At 41.3% G+C, this 14,875-nt stretch overlaps 1 protein-coding gene across 3 annotated transcripts; it reads right to left on the reverse strand.

Annotated features, from left to right (window-relative positions):
• Nucleotides 1-81: 81 nt before the first annotated feature.
• Nucleotides 82-9,994, reverse strand: LOC115180068 (transcription intermediary factor 1-alpha). Of its 3 annotated transcripts, XM_029741986.1 has the most exons (16): nucleotides 9,735-9,994; nucleotides 9,440-9,629; nucleotides 8,224-8,339; nucleotides 7,977-8,112; nucleotides 7,485-7,605; nucleotides 7,126-7,242; nucleotides 4,847-4,961; nucleotides 4,550-4,696; nucleotides 3,556-3,667; nucleotides 2,020-3,263; nucleotides 1,684-1,980; nucleotides 1,348-1,547; nucleotides 1,113-1,215; nucleotides 904-972; nucleotides 599-733; nucleotides 82-454 (listed from the first exon to the last, which is right to left on the reverse strand). In XM_029741986.1, exons 2-16 carry the CDS (start codon nucleotides 9,627-9,629, stop codon nucleotides 176-178), a joined length of 3,381 nt encoding a protein of 1,126 aa, XP_029597846.1. In that variant the 5' UTR covers nucleotides 9,735-9,994; the 3' UTR covers nucleotides 82-175. The 3 variants fall into 3 exon arrangements, with proteins under 3 accessions (XP_029597846.1, XP_029597836.1, XP_029597830.1); XM_029741976.1 differs by having other exon boundaries at nucleotides 1,684-3,263; nucleotides 9,798-9,994; XM_029741970.1 differs by having other exon boundaries at nucleotides 1,684-3,263.
• Between the last annotated feature and the right edge of the window lie 4,881 nt (nucleotides 9,995-14,875).

Below are 14,875 nucleotides of genomic sequence, written 5' to 3' on the forward strand. Positions count from 1 at the left end.
TTTATATACTAGTGTACAGTACAAAAGGCTACAGTATTGCATAGTTGTTACAAATGTGCAAAAACAAAGTCACACACACAATCCCTTTGTATTTAATTTAATGAAACAAAGTACAATGTCAGTTGTATATAATTGACTAACAGCATTTCTGAGACTCCACTTCAATGGCCATTATTCAGTCTGCATCTTTTTTCATTTTTTTCAAATTAGTTTCATTTTCATCTGTTTCAACTCTGACCTGGGAGTGATGTTTCTTAGCTTTTGGTACTTTGGTCATATTCAGCAACTCCTGCATCCTCTTCAGAGACTCTGCAGCTGTTGGTTCCTCATGTTCCCCCGTCTCAGTCCAGCTGCTGTTAGGGTGGCTGAGGAGGGAGGGGTGGAGACCTGTCCCAAACACTTCACCTAACTTCCTCTGAAAGCTGCCCCGTAGCTTGACAACCAACTCCTGGTCCTTTGAGATTATAAAAAATGCACATTCAATGTAATTTGTCTGGTATTTTTGTCTGTAAATTCTCAGGTAATTTGGTAAGTGTAGAAAATGCTTTCAGTAATGACATTTTTACTATATAAATTACATTTGAAAAGATGTGACAACCTTTGAGTTCATCAACATGGTGTCGAATAGGACCCAGACGTCAGAGACAAATTCGGAGGGGGTACGGTAAGGGGGTGATCGATGTTGTAGCAGCCTTCCATGTATGGAGTCAAGACATATTGAATCTGAGGGGGGCTGAAGAGACAAAAGTATGAGAGCTCTCATTAGAAATGTGCTAAATAATAGCAACAGATATGATTATTTTCAAATATCACTGATGCCATTGAGTTACAATATGCCATTTTGGTCAGGACAGAGTAATCATAAAAAAATAACATGTTTTTAATATATATTTTCATACACACCTCAGCCATGCTGCAAAGGATGTTTCTGTCATTCTCACACCTTAGAAAGAGTAGGAGATGCTCACATTTCTGTTAGCAAAGAAAGTAACAAGATCTGGTTAATGCCAGCATTGAATCTAAGAAGTTACAGGTCCAAAAGTTCAATTTAAAAATGCTATCCAACTCAGCAGGAGGATCCAAATTCAAATCCACAACGGGGTGAATCTTACCCTCTGGTCTGCTAGGCTGAGGCACATAGTCCTGTGCCTGTCATCACTGTAGGGGTCTGTGGTGTCGGCCAGGTCCTGACAAAGTGAACACTTCCATTCCTCCCTACCAGAGAGGGAAACAGACAGCACACAGCTTTAACACAAGGAACTCAGACTAGAGTATTCCCTCCATATCAACTCCACCAAACTGGAACTTTACACAGAAACTACTACTGTAAATCTTTAGGGAGATTACCAGAAGGAAGGACCAATGGGTGGGATATGACAATCTTGGTGGTAGCCCCTCCCACACTCCACACAGAATAGCGAACCGCCAACAGTGTGGCAGGCCGCACAGGTCACATACTGGAGCAGTGGGGGACTCTCTGGGGAGGACAGGGCCTTGGTCCAGAGGAGGCTGTCTGACTCTGGTGGTGTGATGTCATCGCCATGGGACTGCAACAACAGCGGAGGGGATAGATCATCATCACTATCTTACTAAGCTAAAAAGGACAATGTGAAGTGCATTATCACTAACCTTAACCCAGACTTTAAATCAAGAACAAAACATGTAGTGCAGCAATGTGCTTACCTGTTGGTCTTCGGCAATCTCTTGCAGAATAATCTCATCTTTGCTGGCCCCTTGGACGAGCAGGAACTGAGGAAGAGCGCATCCAGCAGTGGGGGTGGAGATGGGTAGCCGAAACATCAAGACCCTGGGTTGCCAGTACCTTGAGTTGTTAACATTGTTGCCATTGGTCAAGCTCGGTGGCTCGGTGGTATTGGGTTGCCTGGTTGGCATTTCAGTGGCCACCCCCGAACCTGTCGTGGTGGGGTTTGGAGAGGGGCCCTCCACCGAACCTGTCCTGGTGGGGTTTAGAGAGGGGCCCTCCACCGAACCTGTCCTGGTGGGGTTTGGAGAGGGGCCCTCCAGTAGCACTCTAATGCGTGTTGGCAGCTCAGTTCTCCAGTTATTCACATGCCGATGAAGTGACCTGATAGCCTTAGCGTCCTCATGTTGTTGGTCATAAGCTATCTTTTTATTGTTGTGGGGGGCAGTATGGGACCTACCCACAGAATAGGGTTTACTGTTAGGGTCCATGTCAGTTTCTTCTTTGGGGTGGTGGTTGTGGGTTAAGACACTGTGAGAGAGATGATTAGAGGTCCTCTCAGTAGACAAAGTCCCTGTGAACGGCAGATCAAAAGAAGTACTGTCCGAGCAGGCAGCTGCCTTTCCATCACCCCAGGCTGACAGGACCTCCAACTCCATAGCACTGTCTGCCTCTGTGTCAGTCTCCAATTCAGTGACAGTAGAGGTAGGCTCATTCTCCCTGGTCTGAGAGTTTGGGTTAGGGTCTGCCAGACCAGTAGGAGGCAGGCTTCTATCACAGGGTGAGTCTGCTAGGGCTTTAACCGGGAGAACAGGGATGGGGTTTACAGAGGGAGGCTGATGGAGGATCCACAGTAGCTGCGATTCTGGAAAGTTCCTATTCTGATGCTGAGCTACGGCTGCAGGAGAGGAGGAGCCAGAAGGTGGGAGGCAGATTTCTACAGGTGAGTATGAGTGGAACGTCCAGGACTTTCCATCCTTACCTCTCCGAGATCGTCCAGGTCCAGGTGGAGGAGTTGCCTTGAACATACCATAAAGTCTAGGTGTGGCTTCGAACAGTGGTTGGAGAGATGGGGAGGTTGGAGGCTGAACAGGGGATAGCTGGGCATGGTTTGTGGGGACCAACGCTGATTGGACATGAAGTGCAGGGACAAGTGATGGCTGGGCAGGGTTTGATGGAAGACAGAATGGTGGATTATGTATATTCAGGGAGGGGTGAGGTGGTGCTAGTGTAGATGGGCAGGGCTGGGGTGTCACAGGATGGCTCAATGGAAGGTTTGAAGGGGTGTGGACAGGCAGGGAGCGATAAGGAGGAGGCTCACGGGAGGTGGAGGGCTGGGAAGTTGAGGGCTGACTGAGGGGGTTGGATGGGGCAGTGTAAGAGGGGCGTGGGGGCTGGAAGACAGGGTTATGTAGAGGGGGAACAGAATGGATGGGCATGTTAGGAGCACTGGAAGAAGTCTGGCCAGAGGGAGCATTGGGTCTTTCTTGGTTTTCCAGGGGGTTGTTGTCTTGACTAACATGTGATTGGGCAAAGGGAACAATATCACCCAAAAGTTTACCTGGAAAAAAGGAAGAAAAATAATACTATTGTAGGAGCGATGATATAAATGCGATGGTCAAGACCAAACTGTCTCAAGCTTGCGTCCTGGGGTCCCATTCCCAATGAAAAAAATCCTTGGGTCGATTTTGGCATGTTATTTTAACAACACTAAAATGGGCAATACTGGACTACCACATCGTTATCTGGTAATCAATGCTAAAACATTTTTTTTCCTGATTTAATCTAAGGATTTTGTTAAGATCCAAGCCAGCAAAGCCTACATGAATATGAGATTGAGTATCTTGACTTACCAAAGGAAGCTATTTGTTTCTTGAAGTCATCAGTAATCACCAGCTGCAACTTAAGCATGGTCCCCGGGGGCTCAGTACTCTGAGTCAAGAGATGCTGTAACTGGGATCCAATCTGTGGAGTGAGAGGAGCATGTGTGGATAGGGTTGTGCATGTGTGTTGATGTGGTAATGTTTGTGACGCAGAATTGGGGGCAATTTGGAATTTCTGAATTTAATTCAATTTCGAACAATACAATTGAATTTGCCACACGCCACAGAAAGCAACATTTGAATTTGAATTGAAGGAAGTAACATTTAATTCAAACCAATTGAACTAAGACATAAAACATGAAAAGTATCATTCATTTGACAAATATTTTATCAAAAAGTATATGCCACTTATGTATGCAAAGAATACACACATACCATTTCAAATATTAGTTTGATTATAACTCAAATATGTCATTTTCTTTGTCATGAGATGTTAGATTATTCCCTTCCATACTGCAGTGTTTGACCTAATGCATTCTGGGAAATGCATTCTGATATTTAAAAACATTAAGTGAATGATGAATTATTATAGAAAACCCACAACATGATCTTAGAATATTTCCAGACCACAGTAATAATTTTAAATGGTTTTAGGAGAATGAGTTTTAAAAATGAAAATGTTCAACCTTATGCTACATGGTATTGATAACCGTGCATTATCTCAAAATAAACATTTCTATGGTGATTTGTTGAAAAAATAAGCCATTTGAATTTCATTGAATTTTATAGAATTCAATTCTACTTCCTTTCATTCAAATTCTATTCAAATTCTGCTTCATGTGTGGTGTGGCCAATCCAAGTTCAATACAATTTCAAGAATTTAAATTAAAAGAGAAATTCGCAACTCAATTCAGAATGAAGTGTCTTTGGGGGAGATGGGGGATAAGGCACTCTCATATAAGCCAAAAGAAAAACAAAGAAATGTGTGAGCAGCTTTGTACACGCAGAACAAGTGGGTTCCTACCTGCCCTTTGCAGGAGAGCAGGGCAAAGAAGTCCTCCACATTCAGGGCTTTCTCAGCAAAGTCAGCAACATACTCCTGCCTCTGCCCCAGTCTGTTTAGTGCACTCCGTCTCGTCTCGATCCCTGCCACCTCGGCATTACACATTGTCTGGGTGGACACGAGCAAGCATTTTATCAACTCAAGAGTAAAATCACATACACGCATGCACGCATGAATACACGCACGCACACACGCACGCACGCACGCACACCTTCTTTAGCTTTCATGCATTGTGTTAGTCTTGTATAGCTGAAATACCTCTATGTTGCTGTAGAGCGACATGGCTCTCGATTTCAAGAGTTGAACAGTGGCAAGAAGCATTCTCTTCAGGCTCTCCCTCAGCTTTGACTTGAGTTGTGTTATGTCTAGCAATCTGCGAGTGGGAGAGAACATGTGGGTCTTTCCATGAAATTAATGGCTTTTGCGTCCCTTTGATATATATATACAGTACCAGTCAAAAGTTTGGACACAGATAGTACAAATAAAGAAACCTTTGAATGAGTATTTTATACATTGTAGAATAATAGTGAAGACATCATGGAATCATGTAGTAACCAAAAAAGTGTTTAACAAATCAAAATATATTTGAGATTCTTCAAAGTAGCCACCCATTGCCTTGAGGACAGTGTCATGACGTGGCCCTTTCTGGGTGTAGATCGTGCCCCCCCCACCCCACCCTCTCTCTCTCTCTCTCTCTCCTGAACCCAGGTTTTGTTATCTCAGGTCATAAATTCCTGGCAGAGACTCTCTCCCCCTGGTCATGCAGAAAGAGAGGGAGAGAGCACAGAGAGAGAACAAAGGACTTCACTTGGCCAAACTCCTAAATCCCCAAAATGGGAGAATTAAACAATATCTCTACTTTTGAGAATGTGGGAAGGGTCCGTGGACACTTAAGGGACAGTTATGACGAGCGTGTTTTATTTGGTGATCTCGTGAAGGACAGCAAATGTATCTCTTAAAGTGTACATTTCCCAGCTGTCAGGTTTACATCTAAATATTGTGAAACGTATGTGATTAAACATGAAACTATTTGTGAAAAGATGAAATGTAATGTTAACCTTCTAAATGAGCGTATGGATTTTCATATAGAGATGAACTAGTCAGTGGCCACGCCCACGTGAGCATAGACATTACGTCAGGGTCATGGACCGCCCTTTTATACTGAAACACATAAAACCCACTCCTGATGAAATTCAAACCCCAGTGTAAGCCAAGGTTGCAAATGGTTGAATTTCTAAGACCAAAACATGCCGGGTGACGCTGGTGTGTGAAGTGGTTTAAACTACAACTCTACCAAAGGACAAGACTATACCACGTGGAGCATTGGCTACATGGCTGGAAATGGTTCAACTCTGAGACTATCGATCCCTACAGAATAAGAGCAAATCTTAGACTCAAATTACTAGTCTGCAGCTAGAAATTACGTAAACCTAGGACGAGAATACAGACACCCGCCGAAGCAGCTATTCTATAAGAACATTTCTGGATGGTACTCTGAAGTATCCATTCTAACCACCTACAACCACGAAAGACTGTGACTTCAATGAAAGTTAACCAGAGACTCTGATGAACCCTACAGGACGATCGAGGATTCCAACAGAGAAGACAACAACGACATACGGGCGTAAATATGAATTGCAATTTATTTTGGAATGAGCGGTCGTTCATGTAAAGTATTAGCAATTTCTATGAGTGTAGTAATCCTCTATGAGTTCCCCGCTCTTGAACTGCACAACCCTTTCTTTTGTCTACCAAGCCGTCATATCGGCTTTGCCCTCTAGGGGCTTTTTCTTTGTATCATTGTTAGCAACCCAATGTATAATATCTACTGTTTGTTTTCATGTATTTCTGTGACTTGATTAGTCAGTAAATAAATAATTAAGCCAATTTGTATATCGCTTATTCATAATATAAGCTAGGGTTCGTGCAGATAACCAAGAATTTTACAACGTTCAGATGAGACTGATAGAAGGTAACAATTAATAATGATTAATAATTGACTGCTATTGATATAAAAGATCTTCAAATCTTTAAGAGAGTGTATTTGGGAGATAATCACTCTATATAAATTAATGCTTCCGTGGTGCCCCAGGTTATTAATCTTTTAATTGTTGCATGGTTTAATTCAATCCCGTAATCAATTAAACGTTAGGTAATCGATTTGATAAAATTGCATGTCATATAATTTAATCATAGTAAAGACACGACAACAGCTTTGCACACTCTTAGCATTCTCTGAACCAGCTTCAAGAGGTAGTCACCTGGAATGCATTTCAATTAAACGGTGTGCCTTGTTAAAAAAGTTCATTTGTGGAATTTCTTTCCTTATTAGTGCGTTTGAGCCAATAGGTTGTGTTGTGACAAGGTAGGGGTGGTATACAGAAGGTCTTTTACCAAATAGGGCGATCAAGTCCAAAGTATGTCAAGAACAGCTCAAATAAGAAAATAATTCAAGGCATACTTGAATTCAAGGCACACTTAACCAGCATGGCTACCAATATTGTAATTTCATTCCAGTGTAATTGACTAGTTATTACCTGCCATCCATGTCTAGGAGGCTCTGCTTCACTGCAACTCTCTGCTGTCTCACTCTCTGCACCAGGGACTGAAGCTGCTCTTTCTGGCTGACCATCGCCTCATGGAGGAACTGGAAACTGCATGGGAATGGAAGAGGAACAAGAAGAACAGAAGGGACTTCGGCCCTGTTGAAATGCTTAAAGAATCCATCTTGTCCTCCTCTCTTCCTTGAAGTAATCACGTGACTTATTTTTTACCTATCGAATTGTGTTTTAGTGATTACTTAAAAGGTAGGTAAGGATGCTTCTTCTACAGTATTTGAACTAACCTCACATTCCATGATACTGTGACTGTATTTACAATATGCCAGGAAACTTACCTGTGGTTCCTGTGATCCATTAGTTGGCAGTCTCGACAGGTCAGCTGATCGCAGGTCAAACAGAAGAGCTTGATTGGCTCATGTTTGTGTGTGGAACAAAACACTGTGGGGGCGGAGACTCCTGCAGGGAAATACAATGATGATACATTCTAGTATATGAACATGCTATTTTAGTGTCCTGGTATTATCAACAAGTGTTTGATGGCTGTGTCTGGCTCAGTCTGACCTCTAAGTCAATGTTTGGGAGGCCCAGGTCTTTTGTGTGTGTGTGTGTGCGTGTAGTGACCAGATAATAAAATATAACTTGAATATTACAAAGTGTTTGCATAAGATGGTATGATGGTTGTAAAATTATTTGAGCAGTTAAGATACGTCTGTGGATAATTTCATCAAATTCTACATGAGTAGAAGTCTCTGAAAAGAAGAGCCATAGTGCGCAATAGCATGGTATTGAGGGTATATAATTCCGGATGATGATTTTCTAGGGCAGACCTGTTGGGGGTTGGAGCCGGATAGTGTGGTCCTTCGTCACCTTCACTCTCCTGTGTGCAGATACACACTCCGAACACAGCGCCTCTCCACACTCCACACACCAGCCACTCGCCACGAACCCCTCACAACAGGTACACTGCAGTCACAGACAGAATTTGTAAAGGCATTCATAGGCTATGGGAACAGGACTATCATTGACTGAGTTAATATTATTAAGTTATTCATATTAACCCACAAAGTGTCTCACCTGGACATTACCAGTCCAGAGTTCGTTGGAAGAGTTCTTAATTAAGAGATTATCTTTGACTTCCAGAATATTAAAAGGCAGGTCACAGGACGGACATGCTGGAGAGATGGAGAGATCTGGAGAGAGAGAGAGAAATAGACTATTGTTGTAATGTTTCCCTTCTCAGTGTTTCCTGTCTAAAACACTGTGTGATTGTCTTGTGGGTTTCTCTGAATAGTCTTTGGCCTCTCCCCTAGATAATGATACGGTGACCTTGGAATTATAAGGTTCTATCTGCCAAAAGTCTAGTTATGAGATATTGAGCATTCTCGTATGTGGATCTGGGTTGAGTAAAACGGTTCTATCTGGCACTGAACTATAAGATTAATTTAATTTCAAAAGAAAAGTAAAGCCATGTAATCGTTAAATAAAGAGTATCCCCTCCATCCTTCAAACCACATAAATATATTCATTCATGTTCACCATATATTTGTTAAAGCAATAGTTCACTAAAATGACAAATACACCATGGATAACTAGCAACCTGGCTAAAGCTTAGCTCTGGATGAGTAAACTGGTATATTGTTCTTGTTATCCATGCAATCTGGTAAGTTTGTATTTTCAGTGAAATACTCTTTCAATATCAATATAGAACAAGATTTTAAAAAAACAGGGATGCCCCGCCAATGGGCCTTTAACATGCTCCAAGGTACCTGTATTTACTTATTTTTGCCATAAAGAGCAGAAGTTGTGGCCAGGCATTATTCTACAAAAGTGGTGAAACAAATCGAAATAATTGCAAAAGTGCGTCAGAACCCATGATATGAATAATCAAATACATGGAACTATTGATTTTATCAAAATGTATAGTTTTAAGATATGGAGAGTCCCAGATGTCATAACTGTTTTGTGACGTCTTCCCCTTTCATGACATCACTTTACAATATATTTTATTGGAAACCCGGCATTGTATAATTGAATTGCAAATATAACCTTATAAAACCAAGTTCAAAGCAAAGCTGTTTGTGCAAATAAAACTTCCTATTTTTTTCCGTCGTAAATGTACTTTTTCCAATAACCTGAGGTCTCGCATGGACACCAACTAAAGTCAAGAACAACTAACTAGCTATGTGAATAACTCATTTTTGACCAAAATGTCAGATAGAACAGTCCTTATTCCAAGGGCTCGATACAGTAAATTCACCAAACCCATGTGTTCAACAAAAGTTCTTCATACCTTTCTGCAACCCTGGATTGTCTGGGGGCAGGCATGCTTGACAAATAGAGTGTAAACAGGGAAGAAGTTGGGGATATCGCTCATGGTTTAAAGTTAACCCACAGAGGACACAATTTCCATAGGTTCCTGATTCTTTTACTACGTTCGGCCCAAACGGAGAGTCACCGCCGCTTTGCCCGCCATGGTTCATCTGTGTGGAAGAGTCATTCCGGGATAAATAGCTTTTAATGACAGAAAAACGAGACTTGCATTACTATTCATAACATAATGTATGCATATTTAAGGCGAGACTTACCTCTATTGGTGATTGTTCGCACGCAAATGAGAATAAAAACCGTTAAACTGTTTTTGTATTTACCTTGCGCAGGTTCTAAACCAGGGCAGGCTACTCCGGATATTCTTTGACTAAAAAAACATTGTAACGGAAGAAGTTTGAGCATAGTTTGGTCAAAGATATTCCAGCTGGGCAGAAACTGCTTTTCCCGATCACGACGGTTGCATTAGGCAAGATCCATGGCGACGTTGGCTAGCTAAACTCATGCGCAGAATCACGTAAACGTTGGTATTGCGCCGAACTGCGCATGTGCAGGCCGTCAAAGGCACTGCTTCCATAGAAATTCGTTTTTGACGAAAATGTGAGTTTGTCACTTTCACGAGGTTAAGTCATTGGCTCCAATTTAGGTGTGCCTTCAGAGAAAATGAACAACTAAGGAAGGATGTTTTACTCTCATTGGACTTGTTCGAAGTTTCAGCAGACTGTGCAGGCGACCGCCGACTGACTGATCTACAAATCACCTTCCATCATAAATAACTACTCTTTCTTATTTTTAGATCAGTCCATTTAGCCACAAATACATTACAGTGTTGATCCTATCGAGCACGGCCCATTGACTTCTCAAACCCAAAGTCCAGGCCTGGTCTGCTTGGTCTGTTTAGCAAGCCTTCCCGGAAGTTTCGCAATGTTGCACCTCTGGGTTTAGAAACTCTCTGGTTCGGTTGCTTTGAGCGAGACGTTGCTGCATAACCACAGATCTAGGATCAGATTACTCTACCTCTAATTCTGACATTAGCTCTAGGAATGACATATTATCAGATCCAGAGTCAGTAGGTGGAGTCAGATCTACATAAAGGAGTAGACTGTATAGTGTTGTTGTGTATTCTAGAGTTGGTAGCTTCCATGATATAGGCCTAGCCTATAGCCTATACTTATGATAGAAAAAAAGCATGAATAACACAAAACCGGTAACAAAATTCAGTTTTATTCAACAAGTAATACAATTATCATGAACATAACACACATACTATGTTTCATTTCTAGTCATTTTTGTATTTGACATGTTGGTTTTAATAAGTCTGACAACAATGTAAATAATGAAAACATAAATAGCATGCTATTATCCATAAGAACGGACATAACAATGAAGTTGAAATAATAATGTTGGGTAATTGCCGATGGAATAGAAGACTATAATGTAAACCTTTCATTTAACCATACAATAGGCCTACAACTTTATTAACCCTCTCTGCGGCAGACACATAACAACCAGGTGTGAACAGCCAGGGAGGAGGAGTTAGGGAGTTAGAATACTAGGATGGGGTGGGTGGAGGGGCCCAGGTTAAAGTGTGATTTTCTGGGTGATGTAAACTGTTCCCTTAAGTGGTAGGTTTCCCAAGATAATGTTTGACCAGCTCCTCACTGTAGAACACAGTTACACTTGATTGTCTTCTCCTGGCTCCTCTGTCCGTATTGAATGGTGGCCAGTGTCTGGACTAAGCTCCAAAAGTTCTCAAACGAGACCCCCCTTCCATCCTTCACTCCAATCTGCTGGAGCAGCTGGCTCAAGCCTTGTTCATCTCCTGCTGTCTATTAGAAAGGGTATAAAGTCCAAAAGTTATGGGTGGAGTTACAAAGTCGTCTGTCAGAAGTATTACAATGTAAATGTCCTTTTAATCTGTCAGGCAGCATATTTCAAGACTTGGCATATGAGGATGGGTTGGACGATACTTTTCTTGTCAATCATCTTGAAAAAATGTACACTTAAAAACTGGAAATCAACCAATCCTTCATCGTTAACACAATGTTGAAAGTGTGTGGGCGACAGAGAAATAAAATGGTAAAGTTTCAGGCCATGTGGCAGAGAGTGATGCGAGCGCTGGAGATGGGGGCATGAGCATGTCGGTCTGGGCAGGTGTGATGTAGTTGACGTTTGTGTGATATTGTCGTTTGTATGTTTTGTTTAAAAATATATATATATTGAAAAAAAGGGTTGAAAAATATAACAATTTACGGTCCATATTTAAATAAAGCCATCCAAACACCCCATCAATCCACCCTCCATGAATTAGTAATGGCTGGATTGATGTAAGCATGTAATTACGCAATATATCCAGTTGAACTAGGTGGAGCCACAACCTAATTCCAATCCTCTCAGATCCACAAGGCGGAGGCAACACACAGCCTGATGGGAGAGATTAGACTGCTAAGGGATCATTTTGGGATTGCACTTCTATTTGTTCAGAGGTTGCCATGGAAGGGAAGAATTTATCAATCAAAATGAGGGACCTCTCCCTGGCCCAATACTTCAAATGCATTCTTCCTTCATCCTTTCCTTGGGATAAAAATGTATATAACATGGCTGGATAGGTTTAAGCCAGGGTTAAACTACACAGATTTCCTGAATTCAGTGATGTCAGATCAGTGATTACCGCAAGGAAGGAAGGAACATATTGGAACGGAGTCATACTTTACTGTGTGGGTTCATATTACCTTGTCAAGGGTGGGTAGCTGTGTGGAGACCAGGGTCTGGAACTCCTCTGTGGTTAGTGTGGGGGCATTGTTGGCTGCAGCACCATGGAACTGACTTACCAGGGTGTTCAACGCCAACTCCAGATCTGAGTACTTGTGGTGTGTGAGAGAGAATAACACATAAAGATTAAGAGCAGATCTGAAGGAAGAATACACTTTAATAGTGTATGACAGATAAATTGTACTATGCATAACACAACATAATCATGAGTGTAAGTTACTCATTTGCAATCACATTATGATCAGGAACCTGGTAGTAAAACATATATGCGTCACACACACTACTGTTAGGACAATGTTTACCCAAGAACAATACCACGATGTGTTAAGCCTCAGGGCTAGTCATGAACATTGTTGAGGGCTTGTTGCTTGACACACCCTTATGATAAAATGACCTGTACTTTGAAGCATTTGAATGGAGTTCCCCAGTTGTAATTAGTTAAACCGCTATTACAGAGCAGACAGATTGTGACATTTCCTAATTTATTTGATATTTCAGCAAATGTTGATTTATCTGCCACAATATCTGCATCATCATGTGGAAAAAATGAATGGCAGAATCTCAGATTCAGAAAGAATTGGTACAATTCCAAAATTCAATTGAGGGTGGATTGTATAGGATTCTGAAGTGTTTAATTTGTTTACATATACACTGAGTGTTTAAAACATTAGGAACACATGCTCTTTCCATGAGACTGACCAGGTGAAAGCTATGGTCCGTTATTGATGTCACCTGTTAAAACCTCTTAAGGATCGGACTCTTTTTTCAATTTCCGCCTAAAATGACATACCCAAATCTAACTGCCTATAGCAAGGATATGCATATTCTTGATACCATTTGAAAGGAAACCCTTTAAGTTTGTGGAAATGTGAAATTAATGTAGGAGAATATAACACATTAGATCTGGTCAAAGATAATACAAAGAAAAAAACATGCATTTTTTTTCTATTTTTTTCCATCATCTTTGAAATGCAAAAGAAAAGCCACAATGTATTACTCCAGTTTAGGCGTAATTTAGATTTTGGCCATTAGATGGCAGCAGTGTATGTACAAAGTTTTAGACTGATCCAATGAACCATTGCATTTCTGTTAAAAATGTTGCATCAAGTCTGCCCAAATGTGCCTAATTGGTTTATTAATACATTTTCAAGTTCACAACTGTGCACTCTCCTCAAACAATAGCATGGTATTATTTCACTGTAATTTACATTTAAGTCATTTAGCAGACGCTCTTATCCACTGTAAATTGGACAGTGCAGTTAGATTAACAGGAATTTAAGCTTTCTGCCCATATCAGATATGTCTATGCCCTGGGAAATGTTCTTGTTACTTACAACCTTATGCTAGTCACATTAGAGCACATTAGCTCAACTGTCCCGCGGAGGTTAAATCTACTTTAATTAGTGTATATGAAGGGGAGGAGACAGGTTAAAGAAGGATTTTAAAGCCTTGGGACAATTGAGACATGGATTGTGTATGTGTGCCATTGAGAGGGTGAATTGGCAATTCAAATTATTTAAGTGTATGTAGTAGGTGCCAGGCATACCGGTTTGAGTGTGTCAAGAACAACAATGCTGCTGGGTTTTTCACACTCAACAGTTTCCGTGTGCATCAAGAATGGTCCACCACCCAAAAGGACATCCAGCCAACTTGACACAACTCAGGGAAGAATTGGAGTCAATATGGGCCAGCATCAATGTGGAATTATTTCGACACCATGTAGAGCCCATGTCCGGATGAATTGTGGCTGTTCTGAGGGCAAAAGGGGGTGCTCCTAATGTTTTGTACACCTAGTGTATATTTAAGCAGAATTGTATTAAACTAATGATTGAATGAATCAGTCAGTCATTCATTTAACAATCCCACTCATGCGTTGTAGCACCCCCTGTCAGTCTGCACTGGCAGCTCTCACAGATTTACCTTCTGGGTGTTGGCCAAAGCTGTAGAACGTTATTCCTATTCATCTCGGGTAGCCTTTTGTAATATATTGCATATCCATAGCTGAACTTTGGGCTCATTAAATCCCACTGTACTGCACCTATTATATGTGTGAGGCGTCAACGTTTACTATCAATGGTGGCTAGAAACCAATTTTCAATGCAATAAATTCAGATATCATTCAAATTGCCACGCAAACTGATAGACGATCCTCCTTAACAAAAAAGCGTATCGAAACTGTGCATGCAATGGATCCCATTCCAACGTTTCCGTAGAAAGGGATGCGTGAGCCTAATTGATTCCCCGTGCTTTCTATTACTCTGCGCCGACTGTCGAGGCACAGGGCACTCAACTGCTCCAAAATAACTGGCACCCAGATTGCGCATTCCGTCTCAAAATGAAATCCACAAAACCAGTGAGCATAATGTAGTCTAATGATATACTCTGGTAAAATAGAAAAATTGGTTTCGATTTGTTACGCTCTAACATGTTAGCGCTTTATCGTACATCATGCGCTGATGTCAGTTTGCACGAAAGTCCTATAGGTGAGAGCCGGCGCCCTAGCTAATAACTTGATTACAGTGTCCTGTGCGTTTGAATCACAAATTCTAAATATCAAAATAATAAACAGATAATTAATGACTTAAAGATTATTAATGGCAAGAAAACAACTCTTACAAGGTGATATATC

This window comes from Salmo trutta, chromosome 3 (assembly GCF_901001165.1).
Source record: "Salmo trutta chromosome 3, fSalTru1.1, whole genome shotgun sequence".
Taxonomy (NCBI): Eukaryota; Metazoa; Chordata; class Actinopteri; order Salmoniformes; family Salmonidae; genus Salmo; species Salmo trutta.